Genomic DNA, 26,517 nt, shown 5'->3' with positions numbered 1-26,517 from the left:
GGGAGTACGGGGGCGCAGGCTGGCAGGGAGCAGAGAGAAATAAAGTGGGTCCAATCAACTGCTCTGCACCTCGGTGGGGCTCGTGCATGCTCCCCCCCCCGCTTAGGAAGGTCCCGCCAAAGCACGCTAAGTCTCGGGGGGCCCAGGAGAACCTCTCTGGCCCCTCGGATCTTGCGTGCGAGCCCTCCAGCATCCAGCCCGGATGATGCGCGGGGCCTGCCAGGGTTCCGAGCCTCGCCAGTCCCGCCTCCCTCCCCGGGCAGGATTCCCACCCTGCCCCCCTCTTCGGTACAGGCAGGAAACAGTTAAAAGGTTCCTGCCCTTCAGGGCCAGAGAGGGGGCGGCTGCGTCCTGGGCGGGCGGCTGGGTCGCGGGGGCAGGAGTGGGGCGCTCCGGGAGCGCGAGGGGCGGACGGGCTGGAGGCGTGTCCCCCGCCACCCCGCCAGCGCGCACACAGCCCTCGCTCGGCTCCGGCGGCGCGCAGGCTCCATCCCACCCGCGCCGGGGGGCCCAGGAACTGCCCCGAAGCCCGAGCGGCGCCACGGCCGGGGACACGCTCGGGGACACGCACGCCACCGCCGGCACCGCGGACCCGCGCCCAGCTCCACGGTGGGTGCCGCTCTCGGCTCTCGGAGGGGGAGGGACACGCTGCCCGGACCCCCGAGGGGGTGGGAGAGGGAAAAGCAGGAGCCGGCCGCGTCCACACCCCGCCGCCCGGTGGCTTGGGGGACCCTGGGCACCAGGGCTGACACCCACCGACCTGCCCGGGCGCGCGAGGCGGGACACCGGGTGCGCGCGCCCTGGAAGTATTTAGGACTTGTGGCACTGATCCAAAAAAAAATTTTGGTTTTGTTTTTTGTTTTTAATTTTAAAACACCGCAATCTTAGATTGTAGTGCAAGGGAAGCCAGCAGTTCTTTCTGGGGCTCCCTTATTCTCCCCCGGGAGTGCGCGAACTTTGTGTGGCATCGCGCCTTTGCCCGCTGCAACGCTGCTTGTGAAGTTGCCGGCAGCCCGGCGGAGCCGTGCCGGGCTCCCGCACCCCCGCGCCCTGGCCAGGGGAGCCGAGGGCACCGGGTGCGGAAACTACCGTGCTGGGAACCCTGGTCCACCCCGAGGCAGCGAGCTGGAATCCCCCCTTCCGACGGTCTGGGCTACGCGGTCCCTGCTGCTCCTTCCAGGCACTTGTTGCCTTTCACTGGAGGGGGGACGTTTCTAGATAACCGGCTCTGTTTACACCATCCCCCGGGCTCTGGGTCGACTGGCTGGCGGAGGGGGTGGAGTAGGAGGTCTGTTCAAACCCCGCGTTGTCTGGAAAGAGGGTTGCTAATTTCTCACCCAGCCAGCAACAGCCGCAGAAAACTTGTAAAAGAATAATTCAAAAGTTCCCTGTTTGTTGCTTCTCTTGTAAACGTTTATGCCCACCCCACCCACACCCACACACACACATACACACACGGCTTTGTTTTAAGTGTTAACTAATTGAGAAACACCTTGGCCTCTGTCCTTTCTTGTAAATTACTGGCTCTAAAGCCATGTCATTTGGGTAAGAATGGAATTTCCAAATTACTAATTGCAGGTGAACCTTGATCCTGAAAGTTGGAGATAGAATTGGTTGCCGGTGATTTGGGCATAAACCTAAAGATTCCATCCTCTTTCTTACTAATAGCTGTTGAACCCCAAATCTGAAGAAGGGTGAATGTCCAAAACATGACCCTGAAATGCTTCAGCGCTGTGTCTAATAGTGACCGATGACTCTAACCGATTAAGACCAATAAATCTAAGCACAAAGGGACTGAGAGTGTTGGAAGCCAGCAGGATACTCGTCACTGGAGGAACATACATTTGAGAGAAGCCTTTCGATTAGTTTTGGGTTTTTTGTTTGTTTATTTGTTTGTTTGTTTATTATCAATGATGCCATGGGATTCCCAAGCCATATCTACCGCTTAATAGGTCTAGAGGGTTGAGAGAAAGTGCCCTCAGAAATTATTTCAGTGCTGATGCCTTGCTGGAGAAAATGGCAAATGTTTTGGCTGGGTCATGCCTTAGCAAGAAGCCGAGGTTGGCCTCCTGAGGACCACAGTGTCCACTGCCCGGCACACCAGTTTGCTAACGTACAAATACTGACAGCACCTCTCTCAAATGGGGGTGCCGCCTTACATAGCACTGTAGCACTGTCGTCCTGTTGTTCATCGATTTGCTCGAGTGGGCACCAGTAACGTCTGCATTGTGAGACTTGTTACTGTTTTTGGCATATCGAATATGCCACGGGTAGCTCTGCCATGCGGGTGGGATACTCTCGGTAGCTTGGCGGGCTCTCCGAGTGGGACGGAGGAATAAAACCTGGATCGGCCGCGTGCAAGGCAAGCTCCCTACCCGCTGTGCTATCGCTCCCGTCCCTACATAGGCAACCCAAAAATATACTCCTGGTGGCATCTGATGGCCCGAGCCCTTCCATTTTCTGAAAAGACTTCTCTTTCTGTCCTTTCCTTTTCTTTTTTTCCAGGAATCTCTTATTTAAATTTTTTTTTTTTTATGGTTTAGATGACATGGTGACAATATTGTTGTCATTTTGGTCTGGTTTGGTTTGGTAGCCACACCCAGCTCTGCTCAGGGTTGACTCCTGGCTCTGCACTCAGGAATCACTCCTGGGCGTACTGGGGGACCATATGGGATGCCGGCATCAAACCCCGGTCTGCCACATGCAAGACGCGCTCCCTAGCTGCTGTGCTATCGCTCTGGCCCCAGAGTTGTCGTTTTTAAGTTCTGATGTACAAAGTTATTGCATCGGAACTTGCAAAGTTATTGAACCAAAATGCCCATGACCCTCACCATTGTTTTCCCAATTTAATCATTATGTTTTAGGTCAGAGTGTTGGCACTTAAGGTTTTAGTATATTTGGTGTCCTCACTGCCACCCAGCTGCACAGGACCCTCCAGCAATGGCTTGTGTTTCTTCCTGCCCATGTCCTCCATCCCCCGCCCTTCTCCCCTAACCTGGAACTCTCAGTTCTGTAGTCCAGATCCACGTATTTGTCTTTGTTCATGACTGTTGATTTCCTGGACTGGAGCGATAGCACAGAGGATAGGGTGTTTGCCTTGCACGCGGCTGACCCGGGTTTGATTCCTCTATCCCTCTCAGAGAGCCTGGCAAGCTACCGAGAGTATCCCGCCTGCATAGCAAAGCCTGGCAAGCTACTCATGGCGTATTCGATATGCCAAAAACAGTAACAACAAGTCTCACAATGCAGATGTTACTGGTGCCCACTTGAGCAAAAACGATGAACAACGAGAAGACAGAGTTACAGTGCTATTGATTTCCTTGATTTGTCACTCTATAGCAGAAATAACGTAGTACATGTTCTTCTCCCTCCCTCATTTAACTCAGTATAATCCTCCCAGTCCCATCCAAGTTTCAGTGAATTGCATGATTTTGCTTTTTCTGTGGCTGCTGAAGGGTCCCTATACCAACTGGCAAATGGGGAGACTTTTGTCACGATACAGCACAAGGTACTGGAGGATTTTTTTCTCCCAAACATGGGATCTGAAAAGCAGGACAGTAAGCTTTATTCCTAGAGTTCTGGTCTTCACAGAGGAGTGGAAATTGTGATGTTTGCCGCTTCATCGATACTTGTTCAGATACTCCAAATTCTAAGCAATAGGGGGAAACTGTGAGGTTTTTATAATGATAAGCGAGTTCATCAGGCAAAACTGAGAGCTGCATAGCCTCGCTTAGACAATTAGAGGCTTGTATCATTAACCAGAGTTTACTCAAGTTTGATAAGCTAAGTCAAGTGAGGCACAATACCTGTCCCACCATTGTTCCTCTTTTGGGGGGATGCAGAGGGGGCACACTGAGTGGTACTCAGGGCTTTGTTCCTGCCTCAGTGCTCAGGGACCCCTCCTGGCAGAGCTTATGTGGTGTCAGGGGTAGAACCTGCGTCAGCCACGTGCAAGGGAAATGCCTTACCGACGAGCCCAGCCCTCTGTGTCCCATCATTTCTTGGCTTTGAAACTTGGATCAAATGGCTTGACGTTTGAGCAAATGTCATTTGATCAAAATTCAAGACTCCGTTCTCACCCATGAAATGGGCCCATCTATCCTGCTTACCACTGGTTGGGAAGCTGGGGTTAGAGAGAAAATGAATAGCAACAATATACAAAATCTTGTCTCCACTTTATTCTTTCCATAGAATTTGAATAAATTTTAATTTATCCGCACAGGGATAAACCCAGATTTTTATTCATTTCCCAGAAGACCAGTCAAAAGTCCTTAAAGTGCTTCCTTCCAACTTGTGAATACCCCAGAGGGAAGATACTCTCTCTGAGTTTCCCATTAGAGCCAGGAAGCATCATCGCAGACACACACCGACCTACCGCAGGAATGGGCTTACCGTCTTCACTGGGAGATTCTTAAAAACACACGGAAAGGAAAATACTATGGCAGGGGAGCCACTTTTACTGATCTTTGAGTCTTTTGAATCCTTTTTTCCTCAGCAGTTTTTCTTTAAGGAGTAAAGTAGAAACTTTAGACATCCTGAACACGAGAAAAATCCTTTTTTTCTACAAGTGTCTCAAAGGAAGCGATGAAAGAATAACCCTATGTTTCTGAATAGATGGATTTAATAAGTTCACCAAGTTGCCATGCTCCAATTTGGCTTTCTAGAATCTGATCCTCTTTTTCTGGAGACTGTCTCAAGAAAACCTGTGTCTATGCAGAAAGCAGGGCACTGAGGGAAGCTTCATAACTGTCTGTTGCAGGGGGGCGGGGTGGGGAGAGTGGGGGCTGGTCCTAGGGATACAGCCACAGCTGGTCAGGCCCAGAGCCAGATGAATGTGTCCCTAAGTCTATCACTGTCACTATCATCCCGTTGTTCATCGATTTGTTCGAGCGGGCACCAGTAACATCTCTCATTGAGAGACTTATCGTTACTGTTTTTGGCATATCCAATACGCACGGGTAGCTTGCCAGGCTCTGCTGTGTGAGCTCCATACTCTCAGTAGCCTGCCGGGCTCTCGGAGAGGGGCGGAGGAATCGAACACGGGTCGGCTGCATGAAAGGCGAAAGCCCAACCGCTGTGCTATCGCACTGCCAAACCCCACCTGTGGCTTGATAAGCTTCTTGATTTTGATGGGCTCCGGCTTCCCTGTGTATAGTGGAACTGTGTAGTGGCTCCAGGGGGTCCTGGGATGCACTGGCCAGCGCCAGGGTGTGGAGGTGCTCTGTATCGGAACTGGTCCTAATGCATGGAACTCCAGCAGCAGGGAGAGCTAGCCCGTGCGTGCCTCATGGAGCAGCTAGTTTGGGAGAGACCTTCTCCTGCTGTTACTCATGAACAGATGTGCCCTGATGATCATTTCTAAGCCCTCACAGAACATATAAATGGCAACATGCTCATCCGAGTTTACAATAAATAGTCCTCTTCTCCCAAGAAATGGCAATAATTGTCTAAGAAGGTTAACTCTAGGGACAGTGTTCACTGTGTTTTAAGTTGCTATTTGCAAGAAATCAGTTGCTCCTTTTGGCAGCGGTGGCATGCAATATGCCAAAAACAGTAACAACAAATCTCACGATGGAGATGTTACTGGTGCCCTCTCGAGCAAATTGATGAGCAATGGGATGACAGTGACAGTGATAGTTACTCCTGCTGTGTTCTAAGGCATAGCTATTGGTCACCATTAGCAAAACAGCACACATTTGGGACTATTGAATTATTAGAGAACTATAGCTGTTATGCAGTATATAATGCCTTTTGTCTTCCTAATAAAATTTTACATCTCAGACCCTTATTGTTTCTACAAGTCAGGTTCTATCAGCTTTGGTATACTATAGAGAAAGTACAGTTGTTGTTTGAAGGAAAAATCGACGTACAACCAATATATGTTACAATTCTTCTAATCTAGATAAAAAACATTGCAAGGGACAAAGATGTGTGTGTATGTGTGTGTGCATGTGTATGTGTGAGAGAGAGAGAAAGAGAGAGAGAAAGAGAGAGAGAGAGAGAGAGAAACTTGGTCTTTTCTGTATTTCACCATGAGGCATCCAGTTAGGTCTGCCTTATGACCAAATAGATCCTGCTTTTTCATTTAAATGGTGAATAAACATCAACCACAACCTTACTGGAAACTGGGTTTAACCAAAATTATTTTTCCTCCCTTTTCCAGGTGACAAAGAAGGGAGTGTGTCACATACCACCTCAGAGACATCTCCTCCCCCTTGCCTTGGGATGGGTACCTTTGGCCTCCAGGTGCCCTTTTGGATGGCACTGGTGGGCTTTGCCATCAGCGCCAACCCTGAGAGCTACAGCGTGAACCTGAGCAGCCTCGTGTTGGACGAGCTCACCACGTTTCGGGGGACCGAGCTCAGCCTCCCGGCCACCACCCCCAGGCCCACCAGGCTGGCCCTCCCCAGCAACGGCTCCCTGCACAACTACTGCCCCCAGCAGACGAAGATCACTTCAGCTTTCAAATACATCAACACGGTGATATCTTGTACTATTTTCATCGTGGGGATGGTGGGGAATGCAACTCTGCTCAGGATCATCTACCAGAACAAGTGCATGCGCAACGGCCCCAACGCCCTGATAGCCAGCCTGGCCCTGGGCGACCTCATCTACGTGGTCATTGATCTCCCCATCAATGTGTTCAAGGTAGGAAGGCGCCACGAGGGCATGTGTGGGTTGGAACGTGAGCTGGGATTCTGAAGAGGGTGGCCACGGATTTCTCTGACCTCTCACTCCTAGCCTGGGTTCTCACGGAGGACCATTTCCATTGTCCTAGAACTTGGGGGCAGAGTTTGTTCAGGGTTACAGTCGTGTGCTGACTGAGTTGCGAGCCAGCTCAGGGATGTTGGAAGTGCCAGTCTCTCCTCAGTGAGGCTCTCCCGCCAGCCCTGAACTGACTGGGTGGATGGGCAAGCTGGAAAAGATCTGAAAGTCGTTCAGAGGTACAGTTATTCAGGGGGACCTCCTGAGCCCTACAAGTGTTTCTAAAGAATAAATGCTTGGGGCAAAAGTGATAGCACCGTGTGTAGAGTGATTGCCTTGCAAGCAGCCAACCTGGGTTCAATCCCTGGCACTCTGTATCATTCCCCCCCCCCCAAGTGCTGCCAGGAATGATCCCTGAGCACAGAGCTAGGAGTAAGCTTTGAACCCTGCTCGGTGTGGCCCCAAAATTTTTTTAAAAAAAGGAGCAATAGCACAGCGGCAGGGCATTTGCCTTGCACGCGGCCGACCCCGGTTCAATTCCTCTGCCCCTCTCAGAGAGCCCAGCAAGCTACGCAGAGTATCTCACCCACACGGCAGAGCCTGACAAGCTACCCGTGACATATTCGATATGCCAAAAACAGTAACAAGAAGTCTTAAAATGGAGACGTTACTGGTGCCCGCTCGAGCAAACTGATGACCAAAGGGATGACAGTGACAGTGACAGAGTAAGAATAAATGCCTCTTTGATTTCACCTACAATTGTTTTGATCTGAGGGCACACCCAACATTGCTCAGGATTTACTGCAGGCTCTGTGCTTAGGAATTACTCGCGGTGGGGCTCAGGGACCACATGGGATGCCAGGGATCAAATCCGGGTCATCTACATGCAAAGCAAGCGCCCTACCCACTGTACTATCTCTCTCCTACCTTCATCAACAACATTTTTAAAGGGGATGCGTGAGGGGAAACACCAGAGCTCTGCAGTATGGCTTGAAATGCAGAGCCCTCTTTTCTCTCCACTGGCTGGCAGGGTGATTGAAGCCAAGGAGAGGGCTGGACTGCTCTCGGTTATCTGGTTCTGGAGATAAAAGGGTCCATGTAATGGGAGCCAGCGCTGACCTCGGGCTGCAGTACTAAGCCTGTTTAAAATGCTTCTGCCTTTCATATCTTCAGCTCAGTCTCTGAGTAGCCCCGTGTGTCCACCCCTGAGCTAGACAGTAAGATTTGAAGGACAAATCCATCTAGGATTTGGGTCCAAGTGGGAGAGGAAGAGAACCCACCATGTAGGGAAACAGCCCAAAGCCAACAGGAATGAAGCCCTTCGTCTCTGCCCCAGAGGCTATGAAGGGAAAATGGCTGCAAGAATTCAAATGAGCTAAAATTCAAATGAAATGACATGATCTATGCCAGATGTCTGCAAATATCTTTATTCTCAGCCTCAGGAAAGCACTTTCTGCAGCCTTTTTTCCCCCCTCTGTAATATCCCCAGAAATAAAACTATTAGAAGCAATAATTTTCTGAAATACAACTTCAGATGGCAAATGCTGTCAATTAAGACATGATAAATAGTAGCCTCTGAGTTTCCAAGATATGCACATTTCAGCTGTGCTGAAATGATACCAACGTACCAGGAAAATCTACAAGTAATGAAGACAATGATTAAGGGCTGGAGAGAGTACAGCAAGTAGGGCATTTGCCTTGTACACAGCCAACCAGGGTTCGATCCCTGGCATCTCATATGGACCCCCGAGCAATACCAAGAGTAATTTAATTTCTAAGTTCAGAGCCAGGAGTAACCTCTGAGAATCACCAGGTGTAACCCAAAAACAAACCAAAACGTTATAACTTTGAACATTACAAATAAAAAATACTTTTCAAAATTGCTTCAGTAATACTATTGGAAAAATTGGGGAAACTAGGCAACCGAGAGGTTTTTTTAAAGTCACATACCATCTTTTTTGTGGAGAATAGCATGAATACATGTGTTTTCTATTTGACTTGAAACAGGATTTGAGAGCACAACTATGATGCAAAATTGAAAATATGTAATTAAGTTTCAGTGTGTAGCATATGCACCAGAACTTTTTTTTTCTTTCTAAGTGTTAATCATTTTCTCTCCATGAAGCTTCAGGTGCCCAACCCTTGACTGTCTCATTTTCTCATGATCACTGTCACTGTCACTGTCATCCTGGTGTTATCAATTTGCTTGAGTGGGCACCAGTAATGTCTCCATTCATCCCAGCCTGACATTTTAGCAGCCTCTCCTTACTCATCTTTCCCAATGATTGGAGGCTCTTCAGGGTCAGGGGAATGAGACCTGTTATTGGTACTGTATTTGGCATATCGAATACGCCACGGGGAGTTTGCCAGGCTCTTCCCATGTGGGCGGGATACTCTCGTGATACTCTCATGATAGATTTGAAAATAGTGCCATGACACTGTATAAAAGTTGACTCTTCAGAAGTCCCAGTGTGAAGTACTGAGCATTGATTATTTGTTCTCTTTCTTTTTGTTTTCGTTTGGGGGCCACACCTGGCTATGTTCAGGGCTCTGTGCCCAGGGATCACTTCTGGCAGGACCTTGGGGACTGTATGTGGTATAGGGGATCAAACCCGGGTGAGCCACATCAGGCAAGCACCCTACCCACTCTACTATTGCTCTGACCCTAATTATTCATTCTTATAACTTGTTAGCCAGTCGTGGTGTCTCTGGAGGTATACTTACCCATCAGTGGGTTAGTACGTGCCATTTCACCATGGCGAAAGCGACTTTTTGACCCATCAGTATCTGAAAGTGCTTCTGTCTTGGGGTGTGACCTTCTAGTCATCAGGCTGAATTTTCTATCTATCTCATGCCAAAATTTTAAGTCAGAATATCTAGAATATCTCCAAGTTTGGTGAAAACTCAAATGAAACGCTATCAAGGGATGAAAATGTCCCTATTTGACCACAGACATCTTCCCTCACGGGAGTCTAGCATTTTTTTATTCCTTGTAGTTCTGAATCACAGGGACACTTGCAATGCTCCTACATCTCACAGGAGTACGTGTGTGATTCCTGATGTTCAAAAATGCAGGTGATGAGTAATTCAACCAGCAATAATTTTAGAAGTTAGAAGGCAAAACTTTGAGTCTCAGAGTGGGTGTTTTTTGAGTCTCAGAGAGAAAGGGGGGGTGCATGGGGACACACATACACACACACACATACACACACGTCATTTCAAGCTTCTAAGGAAAAAGAGGAAAATCACTGGCAAAAGCTGAGCTGAAAACCCCTCAACATCTCAATATTTGGGGGTTGCTTTGTTTCCTTCTCTCAGCCTTCTCCAGGAAGGCAAGAGATTGCTTTTCTTTGACCTCCACCCAGGATGGTCAAGACGTGTCCTTCTGGCCATGTGAGCCTCATACCCTCATGCTTTTCTTTCTGCCGAGACCCTGGTGTTTTGGCATCTCACATAGCTCACCTAAGGGTTCCTCCAGCTATGTCACGTTCCCCATTGTGCAGGGCAAGGTAGAAGCTGCTGTTTCCCGTGACCGCGATGGTGAGGTCCCTGTGGAGAGAGAATGCGTAGGCTCGGAGAACCTCATAGTGAGAGATTGCCTGAAAGTTTTTGTCTTGCCCCGCATTGCAATGAAAATTAAAGACGGACTCCGAGTAACTACCGTGCTCTCAAGAAAGAAGTGAGTTCCAGTCACTCGGTCATTGTGTGGAATGGTTCTGTGGTTTGTTGTGTGCTCAGTTCTGAGGCATCTCCGGCCTACAAGCATCGCATCAAGTCCTCTGAGAGTCTGTGGAGGTTGAGGTGGTCAGGGTGAAGCTCGTGTCTTCAGACAAGCGAGTCTTGCTGATTCGGCTGCAGGGTTGCTACGAACGAAAGGAGCAGGCATCAGCAGGGCTGGCTGAGCTGGGGGCATTCGCCTTGCCTGTGTGAGGCCCTGGGTTTGGTCCCCGGCACCGTGAAAGGGTTCCTTCTACTTCCATTTGTTCCCTTCTTGTCACCTGGGAAAGGAGTATGCTGGCGCGGTTTCATATATGTGATGTGAATCTCCACTGACAAGCACGGTGACAGGGGTCAGCCCCCTCGGCTCTTTCTGATTCTTTTTTTTTTAATGGAATCACTGTGAGATAGAGTTACAAAGCTGTTCATGGTCAGGTTTCAGTGTTCCAATACCCAGCCCTCCACAGTGTACATTTCCCACCAATGTCCCCAGCTTCCCTCCCGCAAGTCTGTCCTAGGGCGCTGTAGCACTGTCCTCCCGTTGTTCATTGACTTGCTCGAGTGGGCACCAGTAATGTCTCAACTGTGAGACTTGTTGTTACTGTTTTTGGCATATCGAATATGCCACGGGGAGCTTGCCAGGCTCTCCAAGAGGGCAGGCACTTATTTTCTCTTTCTCTTTCTCCTTCTCCTCCTCCTCCTCCACCTCCTCCTCCTTCTTCCTCTCTCTCTCTCCCCACCTCTCTTTCTCTATCTCTCTCCCCCTCCCTCCCTCCCTCTTGCTCTCTTTGTCCCCTCTTTCTTCTCCCCCTTTTAGGCATTATGGTTTGCAATACAGATATTGACAGGTTAGCATGCCTGTTCCCTTACCTACTGTCAGCACACAGTTTTTATCCAGAGTGATCATTTCCATCTTTGTCAAAGTGGTCCCTTCTCTATCCCAACTACCTTCTCCCCTAGCACTTGAGGTAGACTTCCAACCATGGGCGATCCTCCTGGCCCTTTTTTCTACTGTCCTTGCCACAAAGAGCCTGCAAAGAGTGAGAGGGGACTGAAAGGGGACTGAAGCTGTTTCTGATATTTTATTTTTTTGCTTTTTGGATCACACAGGGGTTACTCCTGGCTCATGTACTCAGGAATTACTCCTGGCAGTGTTCGGGGGACCATATTGGGTGCTGGGAATTGAACCTGGGTTGGCCGCATGCAAGGCAAATGCCCTACCCGCTATGCTATTGCTCCAGCCCCTGTTTCTGATTCTTATTTATAAAGTTAGCCCGTTGTGGTTCTGATGGGCTGTGGGCAGGGATGAGGTGATCATTCTACCCGTGAATTCCCAAACATGTCCTGCTCCATCTCCCTGGCTTCAAGATTTCTTCCCTGGTCCCATGCTGGACTGAGGGAGTGTCACTCTGTTCATGAGCATCCAGTGCTCCCCATCTCTTGCTCAGGCCCCTCCCTCTCTGGTTTTCTCTCACCTGCACCCTCTCAGTTCTGCGTGTTCAGCCCTTGCTGGAGCACCCTCAGAGCCTAAGGGGAGTGCCGAGCCCTCAGTAACATTCTCAGAGAGCCCAGAGATAGTCCTGTTGCTGCTGCTGAAACGCTCACGGACCCTGAACTGGGCTGGAGTTAAACATGTTTAACAGAAAAGAAATAAACCAAAAAGGAGAGAACTTTCTCTGATCCTTGATGGCATGTGTGTGCCATGTGTGTGCATGCACACACACACAGACATACAGACACACAGACACACAGACACACGCACACAAACACCCTGGTGACAAAATCAGACTAAGACAATAAAATGTAAAGCAAGAAGTATACCAGTTACTGCTTAGTTTTAGAACATAGAACAATCTTGTAGATGGAGATGAAGAGTCACTATTTATCAAAGTTAACTAATTTTTAATTACCAAAACAACACTAGTAAATTCAAGTGAAGACTGGCAAGAACAGCAGAGAGGGGAAAAAAGGAGTCAACAGACTCTTCTGACTGCCCTTCAGATAAATCTAAATCACTGATAAGATTCTACTTGTCAGGAGATGGCATTATCTGATATCCCAAAGTTTTAAGAAACGCAAAATCTTAGGTCAATTAATTTGTACCTAAAAAATTTCACTTCTTACAACAGGCAAAACAGTTAAAATAGTGTATTTGTTTGGGAACCAACAATCACTCCAGTTACTACATGATGACACAGATAGAAGCATTAAATTGAATCATTATTTTTTGGGGCTGGAGCGATAGCACAGCAGTAGGGCATTTGCCTTGCACACAGATTCGATTCCTCCACCCCTCTTGGAGAGCCCGGCAAGCTACCAAGAGCATCTCACCCATATGGCAGAGCCTGGCAAGCTACCCGTGGCGTATTCGATATGCCAGAGGAAAAAAAAAAGCAATAAGTCTCACAATGGAGACGTTACTGGTGCCCGGTTGAACAAATCGATGAGCAATGGGATGACAGTGATACGGTGATACATTATTTAATGATTCAGATTATGCCATGGAGTGTTGTGGATGGGGGTGACTTACCATTTTTAATACAGTGAAAAACTTGAAAATGATATTCAGGTCAAGGACTGGCCACCATGTGCTTTCAGAACAACTCAGAGGTGCTTACAGATAAGCCCCAGGACTTGCTATACCTTCATTTCTCGAGTAGAAGCAGGATGTGGGGAAGCAAATGCCTCCGAAAAGACATTCACACTGGAGGCCACGGGAAGAAGGACCAAGTTGAGTCCAATGACTTGTCATAGAAGTTCCTGGTGTGTATCAGGAGCTGACACCAGTGATGCTTGGTGTGACACTTGGGAGAACGCTGGTCTCCATGTGGCATGACGCGAGTCTGTGAGAAGCAGCTGAGCTGCAGGGACAGACTCCCCGAATCTGTTGGTTACTAATTCAGTCCACTCCGAGCAACCACCTCTTGCTGAGGACAACTGTGAAAAAGAAACAAATGCGATTTCTGTATGAAATTATCGGGAATATTTTGCAATGGAAAGTCAGAATTCCCAATATGCTGTTCTGGCAGCAGATCTGAGCCGTGTGGAAACCAGAGATGGTTTGCACAGGGCCAGTTATCTCCACACTCACACAGTCTTGTGTGTCTTGGACAACTGCGACCCATTCTGCTGGGGCAGGCAGAGAAAAGTGGTTTCTCAACATATCCGATCTCCCACAAAAGTTCTATCTCAGAAAAAAAATTGCTACCATATTCCATTGCCCTGTTGCATGCAGTAAATAGTAACTCAATAAGTGCTTACTGATATAATTTGATTTGAATAAGGTCTTTGTTACGATGATTAACTTCTATCAGATTTCTCTGAAATGAAAACATTGATGGCAATCATGATGATGGTGTGCTAGGTCAGAAGGATTTGTTTCTTTGGGATGTAGGACCAAATCCAGCTGTGCTCAGGGATTACTCCTGGCTCTGTGCTCAGAATTCAGTCCAGGACGTGCTTGTGGAAACATATGCAGTGACAGGGATCAAACCGAAATCAGCCACATGCCAGGCAATCACCCTGGACGATCTCTCCAGTGTATATTTTGAGGTTTCAGGAAGGCACGGGGTCTTAACTCTGGTCTCGTCTGCACATATAGCTCCCCCAAGATAAAACTACCCATCTGATTTGTAGTGTGATTAAGGAAGTCACTTCCCTTTAACTCAGCCTCACACAGAGACAACCCCTTCAACGGCATCCCGTGGCGATATGTGCTAGCATGCTAAGATTAGGAACTGACACTGTAGTCACTAAATTTGAAGAGAAACAGATTTTTTGTGTGTGCCTAACTCTTTTGTTTTTAATTGAATCACTGTGAGCTACAGTTACAAAACTTTCATGTTTGAGTTTCAATTATACAATGATCGAACACCCATCCCACTACCAGTGTATATTTTCCACCACCAATGTCCCCAGTATACTCCCCCCACCTCTCACCCCTCCCCCTGCCTCTATGACAATTTCCCCCATACTCTCTCTCTACTTACGGGTATTATAGGAGAAATGGGATTTTTAAAAAAATTTTAAATTTTATTGAATCACCGTGAGATAGTTACAAGCTTTCATGTTTGGGTTACAATTTCACAATGATTAAACACCTATCCCTCCACCAGTGCACATTCCCCACCACCAATATCGGGGTATACCCCCCCTTTCCCACCCGCCCCTTGCCTCTAAGGCAAACAATATTCACCATACTCTCCCTCTACTTTTGGGCATTATAACTTGCAACATAGACACTGAGAGGTCATCATGTTTGGTCCATTATCTACTTTCGGCATGCATCTCCCATCCCAACTGGTTCCTCCAGCCATCATTTTCTTAGTGATCCCTTCTCTATTCCATCTGCCTTCTCCCCTCTGCTCATGAAGCAGTCTTCCAGCTATGGGGCAATCCCCCTGGCCCTTGTATCTACCGTCCTTGGGTGTCAGCCTTCTGTGATGTTGTTTTATATTCCACAAATGAATGCAGTCCTTCTATGTCTGTCCCTCTCTTTCTGACTCATTTCACTTAGCATGATACTGTCCATGTTTGTCCGAAATAGGATTTTTTGACGGACGTCTCCGCCCTCCCTCTGCTGGTGCCTTGCATCTCCAGGTGCCTCTCTTTACACTTGCTTTTCTTCTGGCTCCAGAAAACCAATTCCATCTAGCAGAGAATACCAGCATATTCCATCTACCCACAGTACCACTCCCCTCTTTTCTGCTTTGTTCCCCTTCATTCCTTCTATCTCGACTGAAACGTCTCTTTGTCTGACAAGCTTCTGCAACCCAGACTGGGTTGGTGCCTCTCTCCTGTGCTCCCACGACCCCCTCTGTTAACCCTACCATTGAGGGGGAGTGGGGGGACACAGCTCTATTGTATTTGCCTGTCTGCTCCTTCCCAAAGACTGCAAGTTCCTGGAGGCAAACCCACCCCCATTCTCCCGGTATCTCCCATAATCCCCTTGTACCCAGCCTAAGAAAACTTGTGGAATGAGAAATGGATTATATGTACCTCCATAAGAATGTTTCCCTGGGGCTGGAACCATAGCACAGCGGGTAGGACGTTTGCCTTGCAAATGGCTGACCCGGGTTCAATTCCCAGCATCCCATATGCTCCCCCAGCACCTCCTGGAGTAATTCCTAAGTGCATGTGCCAGGAGTAACCCCTGTACATCGCTGTGTGTGACCCAAAAAAAAAATGAATGTTTCCCTCCACGGAGCAGACAGTGGGTAGGACACTTGCCTTGTAAGCCGCTGACCCGGGTTCAATCTGAGGCACTATATCTCATCCCCCAAGCCTCACAAGGAGTGATCTGTGAGCACAGAGTCAAGAATAAACCCCGAGAACTCTCAGGTGTAGCCAAAAAAAAAAAAGAATTTAATGAATTTCTATTTTTTTCCCTCTTGCACACCCACTTTGTCTCAGTGTTCCATAAATCTGAAAGATTCGTGTGCAGAGTACAGTGGCACATGATTACAGGGTTGTTTTCTCCTTCCCCTTTACAGATTAGCTCTTTTTCTGTGGTTCAGACACTGTTAGAGTCCTGAGTCTCTCTCTCTCTCTCTCTCTCTCTCTCTCTCTCTCTCTCTCTCTCTCTCTCTCTCTCTCTCTCTCTCTCTCTCTCCTCTTTCCCAGATTTCTGTGTCATACACATCCTTTGTCATTGTGGTTTATAATAAGTGCACAAGAGATTTGGAATATCAAAATCAACATCAGATCACAAGTGATTTTCCTTCTTCTTGAGAGAACAGGAGGTTCGGCTTGTAGAATCGCTCACACAGGAGCATCGCATGATTCATCGTGCTAACTAGCTGCTCGAAGACCACGGGCACGGATACAATGACAGTGAAACATTTATTACCCCATTGGCTGTTTGTTGTGAGGAAGTCGCTGTCTGGAAGGACTTCAGAAGCCTCTCCGACTCTACCTCCCCTTCTGACTTTTCATTTCCTGTGTCTGGGAACCTCATTGCTTTCTCTCATGGTCATGTCAAGTAATTATTCTCATGTGAGGTTACTCCGCTAACCCCGAGCATTTGGCTCACAGCAGAACGATTCCCACTACAGTGACAGGAGAGGGAGCTGCCCTGAGCCAAATGTTGTTTCTGTGACCGAGAGGGAGGAAACGGGTTTCCTTCAATTCTCGGAGAGGCTCGTGGCTGACAGTCCTCCCAACAGTTCAACTCACAGAAGAGGGTGCTGTATCGTGACGCCAACATAAAGTGATGAGGCCTAAAAGTTTGACTTTGGAGGACAGAGTTTCCACAAGACACAGTGCATCTGTCTGTCTGTCTGTCTGTGTAGGTGTGGCGCGCACACAGTTCCAGCCTTCTGATCCATCGGAGCAGATGTTCTGGCTATTTTATCTTGAAATGTTTCGGTAGTGTCATTGTGTAGTGAGCTAGGATTTGAGTCTGTTATCATACCCAGTTCATGTTAGAATAGTAAGCGTGCAATCTAAAAAGAAAGAAGAAGGGGGATCAAACTGACGGTCTCTGAAATTGAGCCTATGGCTAAAGTGATAAAAATACCAAAGGTTCTAGACAATTCTGTCAGAATTAATTTGGGTTGTGGCCAGATACTTTATAGTTCCCTTTTAGCCTCCCCGTATGCTCTTGGGATTTAGAATCACTGCTGTCTATAGCAACCATTTTATTCTTAACTAGCATCTAGTTTTTTTCCTGGAAAAAACATTACCATGTTATAAAGTTAAGAATAAATGTTAGGGCCGGAGCGATAGCACAGCGGGTAGGGCGTTTGCCTTGCATGCGGCCGACCCGGGTTCGATCCCCGGCATCCCATATGGTCCCCCAAGCACCGCCAGGAGTAATTCCTGAGTGCAGAGCCAGGAGTAACCCCTGAGCATCGCTGGGTGTGACCCAAAAAGCAAAAAAAAAAAAATGAATGAATGAATGTTAAATTCAATGGAAGAACGGAACATAAGTATCATACTCTGTCCATGTGAGGTAGTCGTATTTTTAAATTTGAGCCTCAAAAGATGTTGCAAAACTTCACGTTCTAAAAGTGTATTTCCACTTGTAAGGTCCTGACAAGTTCCCCCGTGTCCCTGGGCTCAAGACCCAAAACCCAACTTTGTCCTCAAAAGGGTTTTGCATTTTTTAAAAGGTTGATTTCTTTGATCTGTGTATAGATACATTGATTTTATTCCCTTACTACTCCCCTTCATTGTTGTTGAGGCTTGGTTGTTGCCTTGACCAGAGGTTGCACACAAACACACACACACACACACACACAGACACACACACACACACGCATACACGCACACACACACACATACACACACCAGGCTACGGTACTTATGCATTTTTGCATTTTTAGCTGTGACCTTTGCCGGGGCTTCCCAGTGGATTGCAGTGCTCACACACATGATGACAGTGCTCACTGACACACATGCCCCTTTTGTTGCTTGCACATGTGCCCCCCAGGGGTCACACTCTAAGTTGTAGCTCTCACCAGGGGCCACTGTGGTGCTCACACATTTTTTTTTTGAAGAGGCACTTCAGGCTGTTGTAGCTGTCGTGATACTGACAGGAAGTGGGGCGGAGGAGTCCTGTGGGAGAAGGGGCCACTCCCCCTTGGGGGGCACCGCACACACCCTGTAAATCGCTGTGGTATCGGGGATCAAAGAGGGCTGAGCTGTTAGGGTCCAAGCACAGAGCTGCCAGGATCACCCTCACGACCAGCGGGTGGTTTGTTCCTCCAGGCCTGTGACGAGTTGTAGATGGACAAATTCGAAAGGGACTGTGTGGAATAGAAACACGTCTGAGTTTCCTTAGCACCATTTGCTGTCACACTTACTAGAAACTTTCTTAGAGGCTTCTACCACGTGAGCCAATAAAATCATCCTTCTTATGACTCTTAAACACGGAGTCCCGTGATTTGACATTGAACGGTATTCTGGACGACACGGCAGCTGACTGCCACATCTGCTATTGCCGTCCTGTTTCTCACTGGTCAGTCAATAGGTATTTGTTAAACTTCAACTCTAAACTGTTTATTATGGAAACGTTAATGAACAAAAATTACATACACATCTATATGTGATTACATTCTTGTTGACGAGCAAAATAACAAACATTGATTAAGTGTGTCCTAGGTGAGATACGTGCCAGGGAGAAGAATATGGTGAAGATGAAGAGAGAGAACAGGGAGGAGACATTTAGAGAGAGTGGCTGGGAAAAGCCTCGATACAAAGTGACAGAAATGAAGGAGCAAACCACACCATAGTCTAAGGTGAGAGGACTGCAGCCCATGGGTACAGCCAGTGCAAAGGCCCTGCGGCAGGAATACGCTCCACAGAGTCACAGGCACTGCAAGGAGACCGTGGTAGATGAGTGTAAGGAAGACTGTGTTAACATAAAAGGTCACAGGGACATGGAGGCTGGCAGGAGAGAGGAGGGGCAGACAACACAAAGGATAATAATCATGTGAACCTATAATCTATTGTCCAAAACAGGAAATGTGGTCCACTACCAGTGTACTTTTATAAAGACCTAAACTTTTCCATCTAAGCAACCAAGGAAGCTTGAAGGATTCTGAGGCCATGAGCAATATGATTAGGTTTGCATTTTAACAAATGCATTGTAGCTAGTTTGTTCAATGCATTTCATCAATCAATGAAGGAAAGACCACAAATTCTTGAATTACGTTATTTATACCACATATAACCATGTACAACAGGACAATAGCATGAATAGCTTCATCCATGTTTCCACTGTGCCCAGCTAACTCATTTGCGCTTCACAGCGAAGTTACCACGCCTTTCCATCAGCTGTGTTCTAAAAGCGAAGAACCGAGGCATGCAGTGGTCGAGGCATTCCTTCAAGGCTAACACAGCTCGCCCGTGGCAAGGCCTGTCTGGTCCCCGCTAAGCCCCCACACGGCTTCTCTTCCATCTGCCCCTTCCAGCCAACTTTCCAGTTATCCACATAGGCCCCAGGAGAGAAATAGGTTTCCAGAGACTCTTCCAGAATCCAAATCATCCCCCTTTCCTTCATGAAGGCCGACAGCTGCTCGGACTGTTGGTTCGTACAGAAGTAGCATGCAGTACAGAGGAAAATGTGTATAAAAGATGACACTCCAGAGGAGCATGTACGTTGTAAATACTGAGGATTGAGCTGGGACATCTGGTGCACAGATTCTTGTGTTCGATACTCATTATCATGTTGGTAAGGCCAGCTAAAATGGAGCCAGGAAAGAAAGAGAGAGAAAGAAAGGAACGGAGGGAGGGAGGGAGGGAGGGAGGGAGGGAGGGAGGGAGGGAGGGAGGGAGGGAGGGAGGGACAGGTGGGAGGGAGAGAGGGAGGCAGGGAGGGAGGGAAGGGAGGGAGGGAGGGAGGGAAGGAGGGAGGGCAGAAGAAAGGTTGAATTATTTCACTGCCAGTTGCTGGCACATACCTGTCTCTGTTCAGAGGAATTCGTGTTACCAAGGGGGTGTTGGTATGGGATAATGGGATAATGCATCCCATTATCCCTGGAAAGTCTGTGCCTGTGACGAGCCAGCGTCGGTTGCCAGGTGAACTGATCCAGCCTGGGTCGGGGATGTGGCTCAGGGGCAGAGCACATACTTCTGCGCATAGAAAAGACTAATTTTATGAAAATGTAGGAAGTCTAGTACCCTGTAAGAACCGTATGTTTAGTCAGATTTTACTGAAGCACAATATATACGTGCCGGCCCAGTGCAGTTCAGCCCAGGACATCTGTGTCAGCGCAGGACACCAGGACTCGGCCTGCCCCAAAGGTCATTCCATGGCCGTTCCCAAGGCAGCTCCCGGCCTGAAGTCTAAGAGCGTGGCGTGGCCTGTTTTTGTTCTAGAGCCAGGGAATTCTCAGTTTTCTCTTCTCTTCTCTGAATCCTTTCGCTCCTCATCGCTTATGAGCATGCCGTGCTGGAGAGTTGCTGGACCCGTTGTCCATTCTCCTCCTAGCCTCCAGTGTCCCATCTGCACAGTTAGCGGGTGCAAGCTAGTTCAGCAGTGCGTCTGTGGACATTCTCTGATGCATATTTCTGGGTGCATTATATGGGATCACTGTCACTGTCATCCCGTTGGTCATCAATTTGCTCAAGCAGGCACCAGTAACGTCTCCATTGTAACGTCTCCATCCGTTTTTGGCATATTGAATAGGCCACGGGGAGCTTGCCAGGCTCTGCCATGCAGGCAGGATACTCTCGGTAGCTTGCCGGGCATTATATGGGGTAAAATGAATAAATACTTTTATGTGACCTATGTATACATATCTATGACCATTATGTATACAATTATATGGTATAGATTGAAATATAAATATATTTAGACTTTTGCATTATATATAATTACATATGTAATTTAATTTAATTATTCATTTCTAAATTAAAAATCAATAAAAGTTTTGCTATAATCCAGTATCACATTTAGAAATATAATAAGAATTATACTTTATATTGATATAAATATGAGTATAAATATATACTTAATAGAAATCTTGATATACGCTGTTTATATTTTTATCAGTAATTTTTTATTTGGTTTTGTTTTTTTGGTTTGAGGGCCACACCCTGAAATGCTCAGGGGCTACTCCTGGCTCTGCAGTCCTGAATTGCTCCTTGTGGAGTCAGGGGACCATGTGGGATGCCAGGGATCAGTCCTGGGTTGACCATACGTAAGGAAACTTCCTGCCCCATTGTACTATCTCTATGGCCCCTTTATCAGTAATTTCAGAGAGCAAGCTATATTAGGGTGTGGTACAGTAGAAGAAATTGGGAAGAATTTGTAGAACAAATTTTTCTAATTTTAAAAGCTCTGGGAACTTTCTTGAGTTACCTATGTATGAGCTTTGATCATTCTAATTCTTTGCCTTTCAAGCAAACCTGCGTTCTTAATGGATAATCACCAAATCAACCAAAACACTTACTAAATATAAAAAACCTGGAAATCTAGTTGAACCATGAATTATAGTTACTTCCACTATAAGCCAGTGAGGGTTCGAGGCTAAAATTCAGCGATTTAGTCCCAATACCAGGGAAATTTTAAATCCAGCGTTTTCATGAAATGTTTTCTACCCCTAAACCCACAAAAATTAACATTTTGAATATGACACACCAGCTATCAGCTTTTTTAAAAACAGAAAAACTGTATCTTATATCAGTTATAAATTACTTTTCCCAAAGTAGCACATCGATTAATATAAAATGAAGTAACCTGGAGAGAGAGTCTAAATTGGACTTTAGTATTTTCCATTACTACTAAAAGAAATGTTTATTATTTTAAAACTTTAAAATATGCCATGAAACATAAGGCAACATGGTGAGAAACAGTGAATGTCATGAGAGTTATAGTTATGTTGGAGAAATATCCTGTATAATCCCTGAGGTTATTTTTGGGAAGTGACATTTCTTGGGCATGCCAGTTGCTAGGTAAAACTTGTCACCTTGTTACTATGGGATGTTAAGGGAAGATTGATAAGGAAGGATTGTTCTAGAAATTTACCGAGTTATTGCTTACAAAGATATACCTACATACTCTGCTTCTGTAAGAAAAAACAAAACCATGCAATTTGCAGCAACAAAGATAGAACCAGAGCATGATATTGTACTGAGTAAAATCAATCAAAATGAAAGGGGCAGATACAGACTTTCTCTCATATGTGGAACTTAAAGATACACAGCAAGGTAGCAACAAAGATCCACAGGCAACATAACAGGAGAACTGACCCATTCAATTGAGTTTGTGGGGGGCAGTGGATGGTGAGAAGAAGGCTAAGGTCATTGGGGGAGAAAGACGGCTATAGGGGTGATGGGTGTGGTATTGGAATTAAGCCCATGAGAAATCATTATTAATAATATTATAAACAAAAAAATTTGCACTGTCGCACTGTTGCACTGTCGTCCCGTTCATCGATTTTCTGGAGCGGACACCAGTAACTCCCCATTGTGAGACTTGTTGTTACTGTTTTTGGCATATAAGGAATACACCACAGGTAGCTTGCCAGGCTCTGCCATGCGGACAGGATACTCTCAACAGCTTGCCAGGCTCTCTGAGAGGGACGGAGGAATTGAACCCGGGTCAGCCGCATGCAAGACAAACGCCCTACCCACTGTGCTATCACTCAAGTCCAACAAAAAAATTAAAAGTTAAAATAAATTTCTCCTGATAAATGTAAACACAATTTGCCTCTGAAGCAATTCTATAAAGGGAATTTTGCATTAAGAAGTCCAAATAAGATTGTAAAACTGTCTCAGAATTTATGACGTGATTGGTGCCCAGTCGAGCAATTCGATGAACAGTGCTACAGTGCTACCAAGAATATACTCCAAACTGTACTGAATGTCAGGGCACTCTATTTTGTTGTTTTGGTGTTGACTCTGATATGGGGGGTTTTACAAAATGCCCTGTGGTACTGGAAGTCTGGGTGCCACTCGTGGACTCCAGGAGATGCCCGGGATCGAACCCAGCTCTCCTGCATGCAATATGCTCCCTTAGTCCTTTCAGCCAGGACTCACAGATTTCATAGTCTTGGGATAATTTCTTTAGATGATTTATTGAAACTTCTAAAAAATTCTTTGTTCTAGGGAACTAGTTAGCTTTTAGTGATATTTTCACTGGTGTTGTGGCATGGTCTGAAACTCTCTTCTAGTTCCTAGGTCCGAGTAAAAGACAGGAAGTACACCAGAGATAGTATTCACTGAAATGACACCCAGCGTCTGATTTGCAAAGCCTGAGTGCTCACATCTCATTTCTTCTGTCAGATTTCTGACCCAATATCAGAGTGTGGCCACATCTACCTGTTGCTGTACAAAGAATTCTGACAATCACCAAATGGTCCTTAAGGCCTAAATTATGTTCTCTGGCCATGTACTGAAAACATTTGTTGATGTGATATCTCACCAACTGCCTAGTCCCTGCCACTAATGTACCTTTATTTTACCTCATAGAAGGTTAGAGTTCAAGATGTAAAATTTGAAAATATTTATATAACTTCACGATCATCAGTATATTTATGTGACTTATGTCTCCAACAACAAAAATGTTAAATGTTAAATGGCTTTAACCTCAGAAAGCAAATTAAATTTCTTTGCAAAAATGGGTTGCAACTGATCTTGAATAAATCACTTTCTCTTTCAAGATGTTATCTTTGTTTTGTTATTCTGTTTGGTTTGGTTTGGTTTGGGGTCGCACCCAGAATTGAAGTCATTTAATCAGAAAGTACTTCTTTGGAGAGACTGATTAAATTATATTGTCCTCACTAAACTAATTTTATTATCTTTGGTTTATAAATGAATTAAAGAACACTTCCTTGATATACAGACTCACAGAAAGATCTTGTCATAGATAAAGGGGGAATTAATGGAAAGACTAAGATGTTCCAGGTGGTGCTCTGTTTTGTTGATCTGGGATCAAACCCAAAGACCTACACTCGCCTGCTTTCTCTAGAGGTATTCACTCTACTGCTAAGCTACATTTCCAGACCCATATCCAGTATTTTTCTTTTATTAACAATAAATATAGGGCATGTATATAATGTAATATAACATATTATTAATATATAACAGAACCTCCTGCTCCCAAGCCAGGCAGTCTTCACCAGGGCTCCCTTGGAAGGGGCAGGTTGAGTTTCCCTCCCCATCCCAAGCAGAGCCCTGGCAGACAAAAACCTCCAGATCCCAGCCACAGCCATGCTCAGGGCCACTCTCCACACACTCCGACGAGCCTCAGGCATGAAGGAACTGACAGAGGAACCCAGGTATGCGGGACCCGTGGCTGAGATCTCTAAGCCTGCTTGGATCAGGACTGGGCCTCCTCCACCCAGAAGAGAGTGATGCAGAATCTCTCACGGCAGAGCCTGGCAAGCTACCTGTGGTGTGTTCAATATGCCAAAAACACTAACAATAGTGGGCCTTATTCCCCTGACCCTGAACATTACAGAGTCAAATGAGATGTTACTGGCACCCACTTGAGCAAATCGCTGAGCAATGAGACGACAGTGATAAAGTGATACAGTGATACAGTGAACATATTATGTAATTTTGGGTACCAATATTTTCTGTATATTTTCCTAAAATGTTGGGGGAAAGAGGTGGGAGTTACAGAGGATAGAAGGGAAAAACACAGAGTGGATGGTGGCGATGCATCTTTAGCTCCAGGAACTATGAAGTTCACCAAGTCACAGAAAATAAGTCATCTGTATTTAAAGACAGGAGAAAGAGAAGGAAGGAGGGAGGGCAGACTCAGAATCTAGCTCTGTGAAGCTGAGCTATTTATAACTTTACAGAGAAATGGACTCCGTTTGGCTCTACTTGTGGGCTGATACACTAAAGGCAAAGGGACTATCGTCCACCTCACCCATAGTTTGGAAATCCCTTACTTGTTTGCAAGAACTGAGTAGAAATTGGTTGGACAATGTCATATCCCCCCACACGAGCGCTCTCATTTCTGCACACTCCCCAACACTTACTGCTACACTTTTCATTCTAGTTTTTCTAATAATATCCTACTGTGGCTTAATTTGCACTTCCCTAATGACTAGTGATATTAAGCATTTTTAATTTTCATATTCATAGCCACTCATATTTCTACTTTCATAAAATAATTGCTTAAGTCAAGCTGTTTGATTATGTTATTTAGCTTGGTATTTTTAATTGTTAGTAGTTCTTTATATAGTCTGAATAGATCCTTCAGATACATGATTGCAACTATTTGTGGACTTTTATTTTATTATTGATATCTTTTGAAGAGCAATAAATTCTAAATTAGATCCAATGTGTCAATTTTTTAGTATATAATTTTTCTTATATGATATCTGTGAAATCCTTGCTTAAGTCAAGATCACACAAAAAATTATGCTTTCCTGTAATGTTTTATAGTTGCAGCTTTTACACTTAATTCTATTGTTATGAGTAAATTTAAACTAGAGTATGAGGAAAACTTTTTTTTTTGCTGTGTTTCTTGCAAAGCATAATTTGTTGAGACAACTATTCTGTCCTCACTAATTGAATCACCTTAGCACCTTCTTCAAAAACTCTACTGGCGATTATTTTAAAAGTTTACTTCTTGGTTTTCCTTTCTGTACCTGTGACTTATTTTGGTTGTGATGCCAGTATTTACCCTGTCTTGATTACACTGGTTCAGATGTAGATCAAAACACAAGTCCTACTTGGTTAAGCATCTTGGGGGAGGTGATGATAGATAGATAGATAGATAGATAGATAGATAGATAGATAGATAGATAGATAGATAGATAGATAGATAGATATGTTTGTCTAAATGTGCATATTATAATAGTACACTACCATTATTTTATACTTATGATGTTGTGACTAGGAGCGATAGCACAGTGGGTAGGGCATTTGCTTTGCACACGGCCGATCTGGGTTCGATTCCTTGGTCCCTTTCGGAGAGCCTGGCAAGCTACCGAGAATATCTCGCCCACACGGCAGAGCCTGGCAAGCTACCCATGGCATATTCTATATTCCAAAAACAGTAACAACAAGTCTCACAATGGAGACGTTACTAGTGCCTGTTCAAGCAAATCGATGAACAACGAGACGACAGTGCTACAATGCTATGATGTTGTGACACCATGCTCATACATGGGACACTTATAGTTTCCCCTTACCATTATCTGAATGTTCCTTCCCTACAATAACTAACACCCTTCCTTCCCAGCACCCTCAGATCATAGGTCTTACCCCCTAGCACCACTAATGCTGTTTCCATTGATGGTGGTCTGATACCTTGCTTTGTTTCTCTATACTTATGATTGATCGAGGGGCCACACTGGTTAGTTACACCTGAGTTACTCTCCACTCAGCGTGCAGAGGACCATTAGGTACCAGTGATAATACCCAGACCTCCAACATGCAAAGTGTGTTCTAACCCCTCTGAACTGTCTCTACAGCCCTTGGTTCTTCTGATTAAAAGAGAAAATTTTTGTCTATGTCCTTGACATTCCTACATAAATGTCAAGTTCAAATTACTAGTTTCCCTGAATTGATATTTCAAGGAAATTGTTGATGAATAATTCAGTTGTAGTGGAATTACCCCTAAAATTGAATTCAGGGTTACCGCATTAACCTGGAGGTATTATTACCTCTAAAGATTGTATTCGCTGT

The 26,517-nt window shown here is 45.8% G+C and overlaps 1 protein-coding gene across 1 annotated transcript in view; it reads left to right on the top strand.

Annotated features, from left to right (window-relative positions):
• The first annotated feature begins 445 nt into the window (after positions 1 to 445).
• The window catches only part of EDNRA (endothelin receptor type A), a 74,740-nt gene continuing 48,668 nt past the window's right edge, over positions 446 to 26,517 (top strand). Inside the window, exons 1-2 of the mRNA XM_004606189.2 lie at positions 446 to 609; positions 6,164 to 6,648. Coding sequence (XP_004606246.1) covers positions 6,226 to 6,648 — 423 coding nt within the window. The 5' untranslated portion in view covers positions 446 to 609; positions 6,164 to 6,225. The remainder of the gene's footprint in view (positions 610 to 6,163; positions 6,649 to 26,517) is intronic.

The sequence above is a fragment of the Sorex araneus genome, chromosome 7 (genome assembly GCF_027595985.1).
Source record: "Sorex araneus isolate mSorAra2 chromosome 7, mSorAra2.pri, whole genome shotgun sequence".
NCBI classification, from domain to species: Eukaryota; Metazoa; Chordata; class Mammalia; order Eulipotyphla; family Soricidae; genus Sorex; species Sorex araneus.
This window is presented reverse-complemented; position numbering and strand designations above follow the sequence as displayed.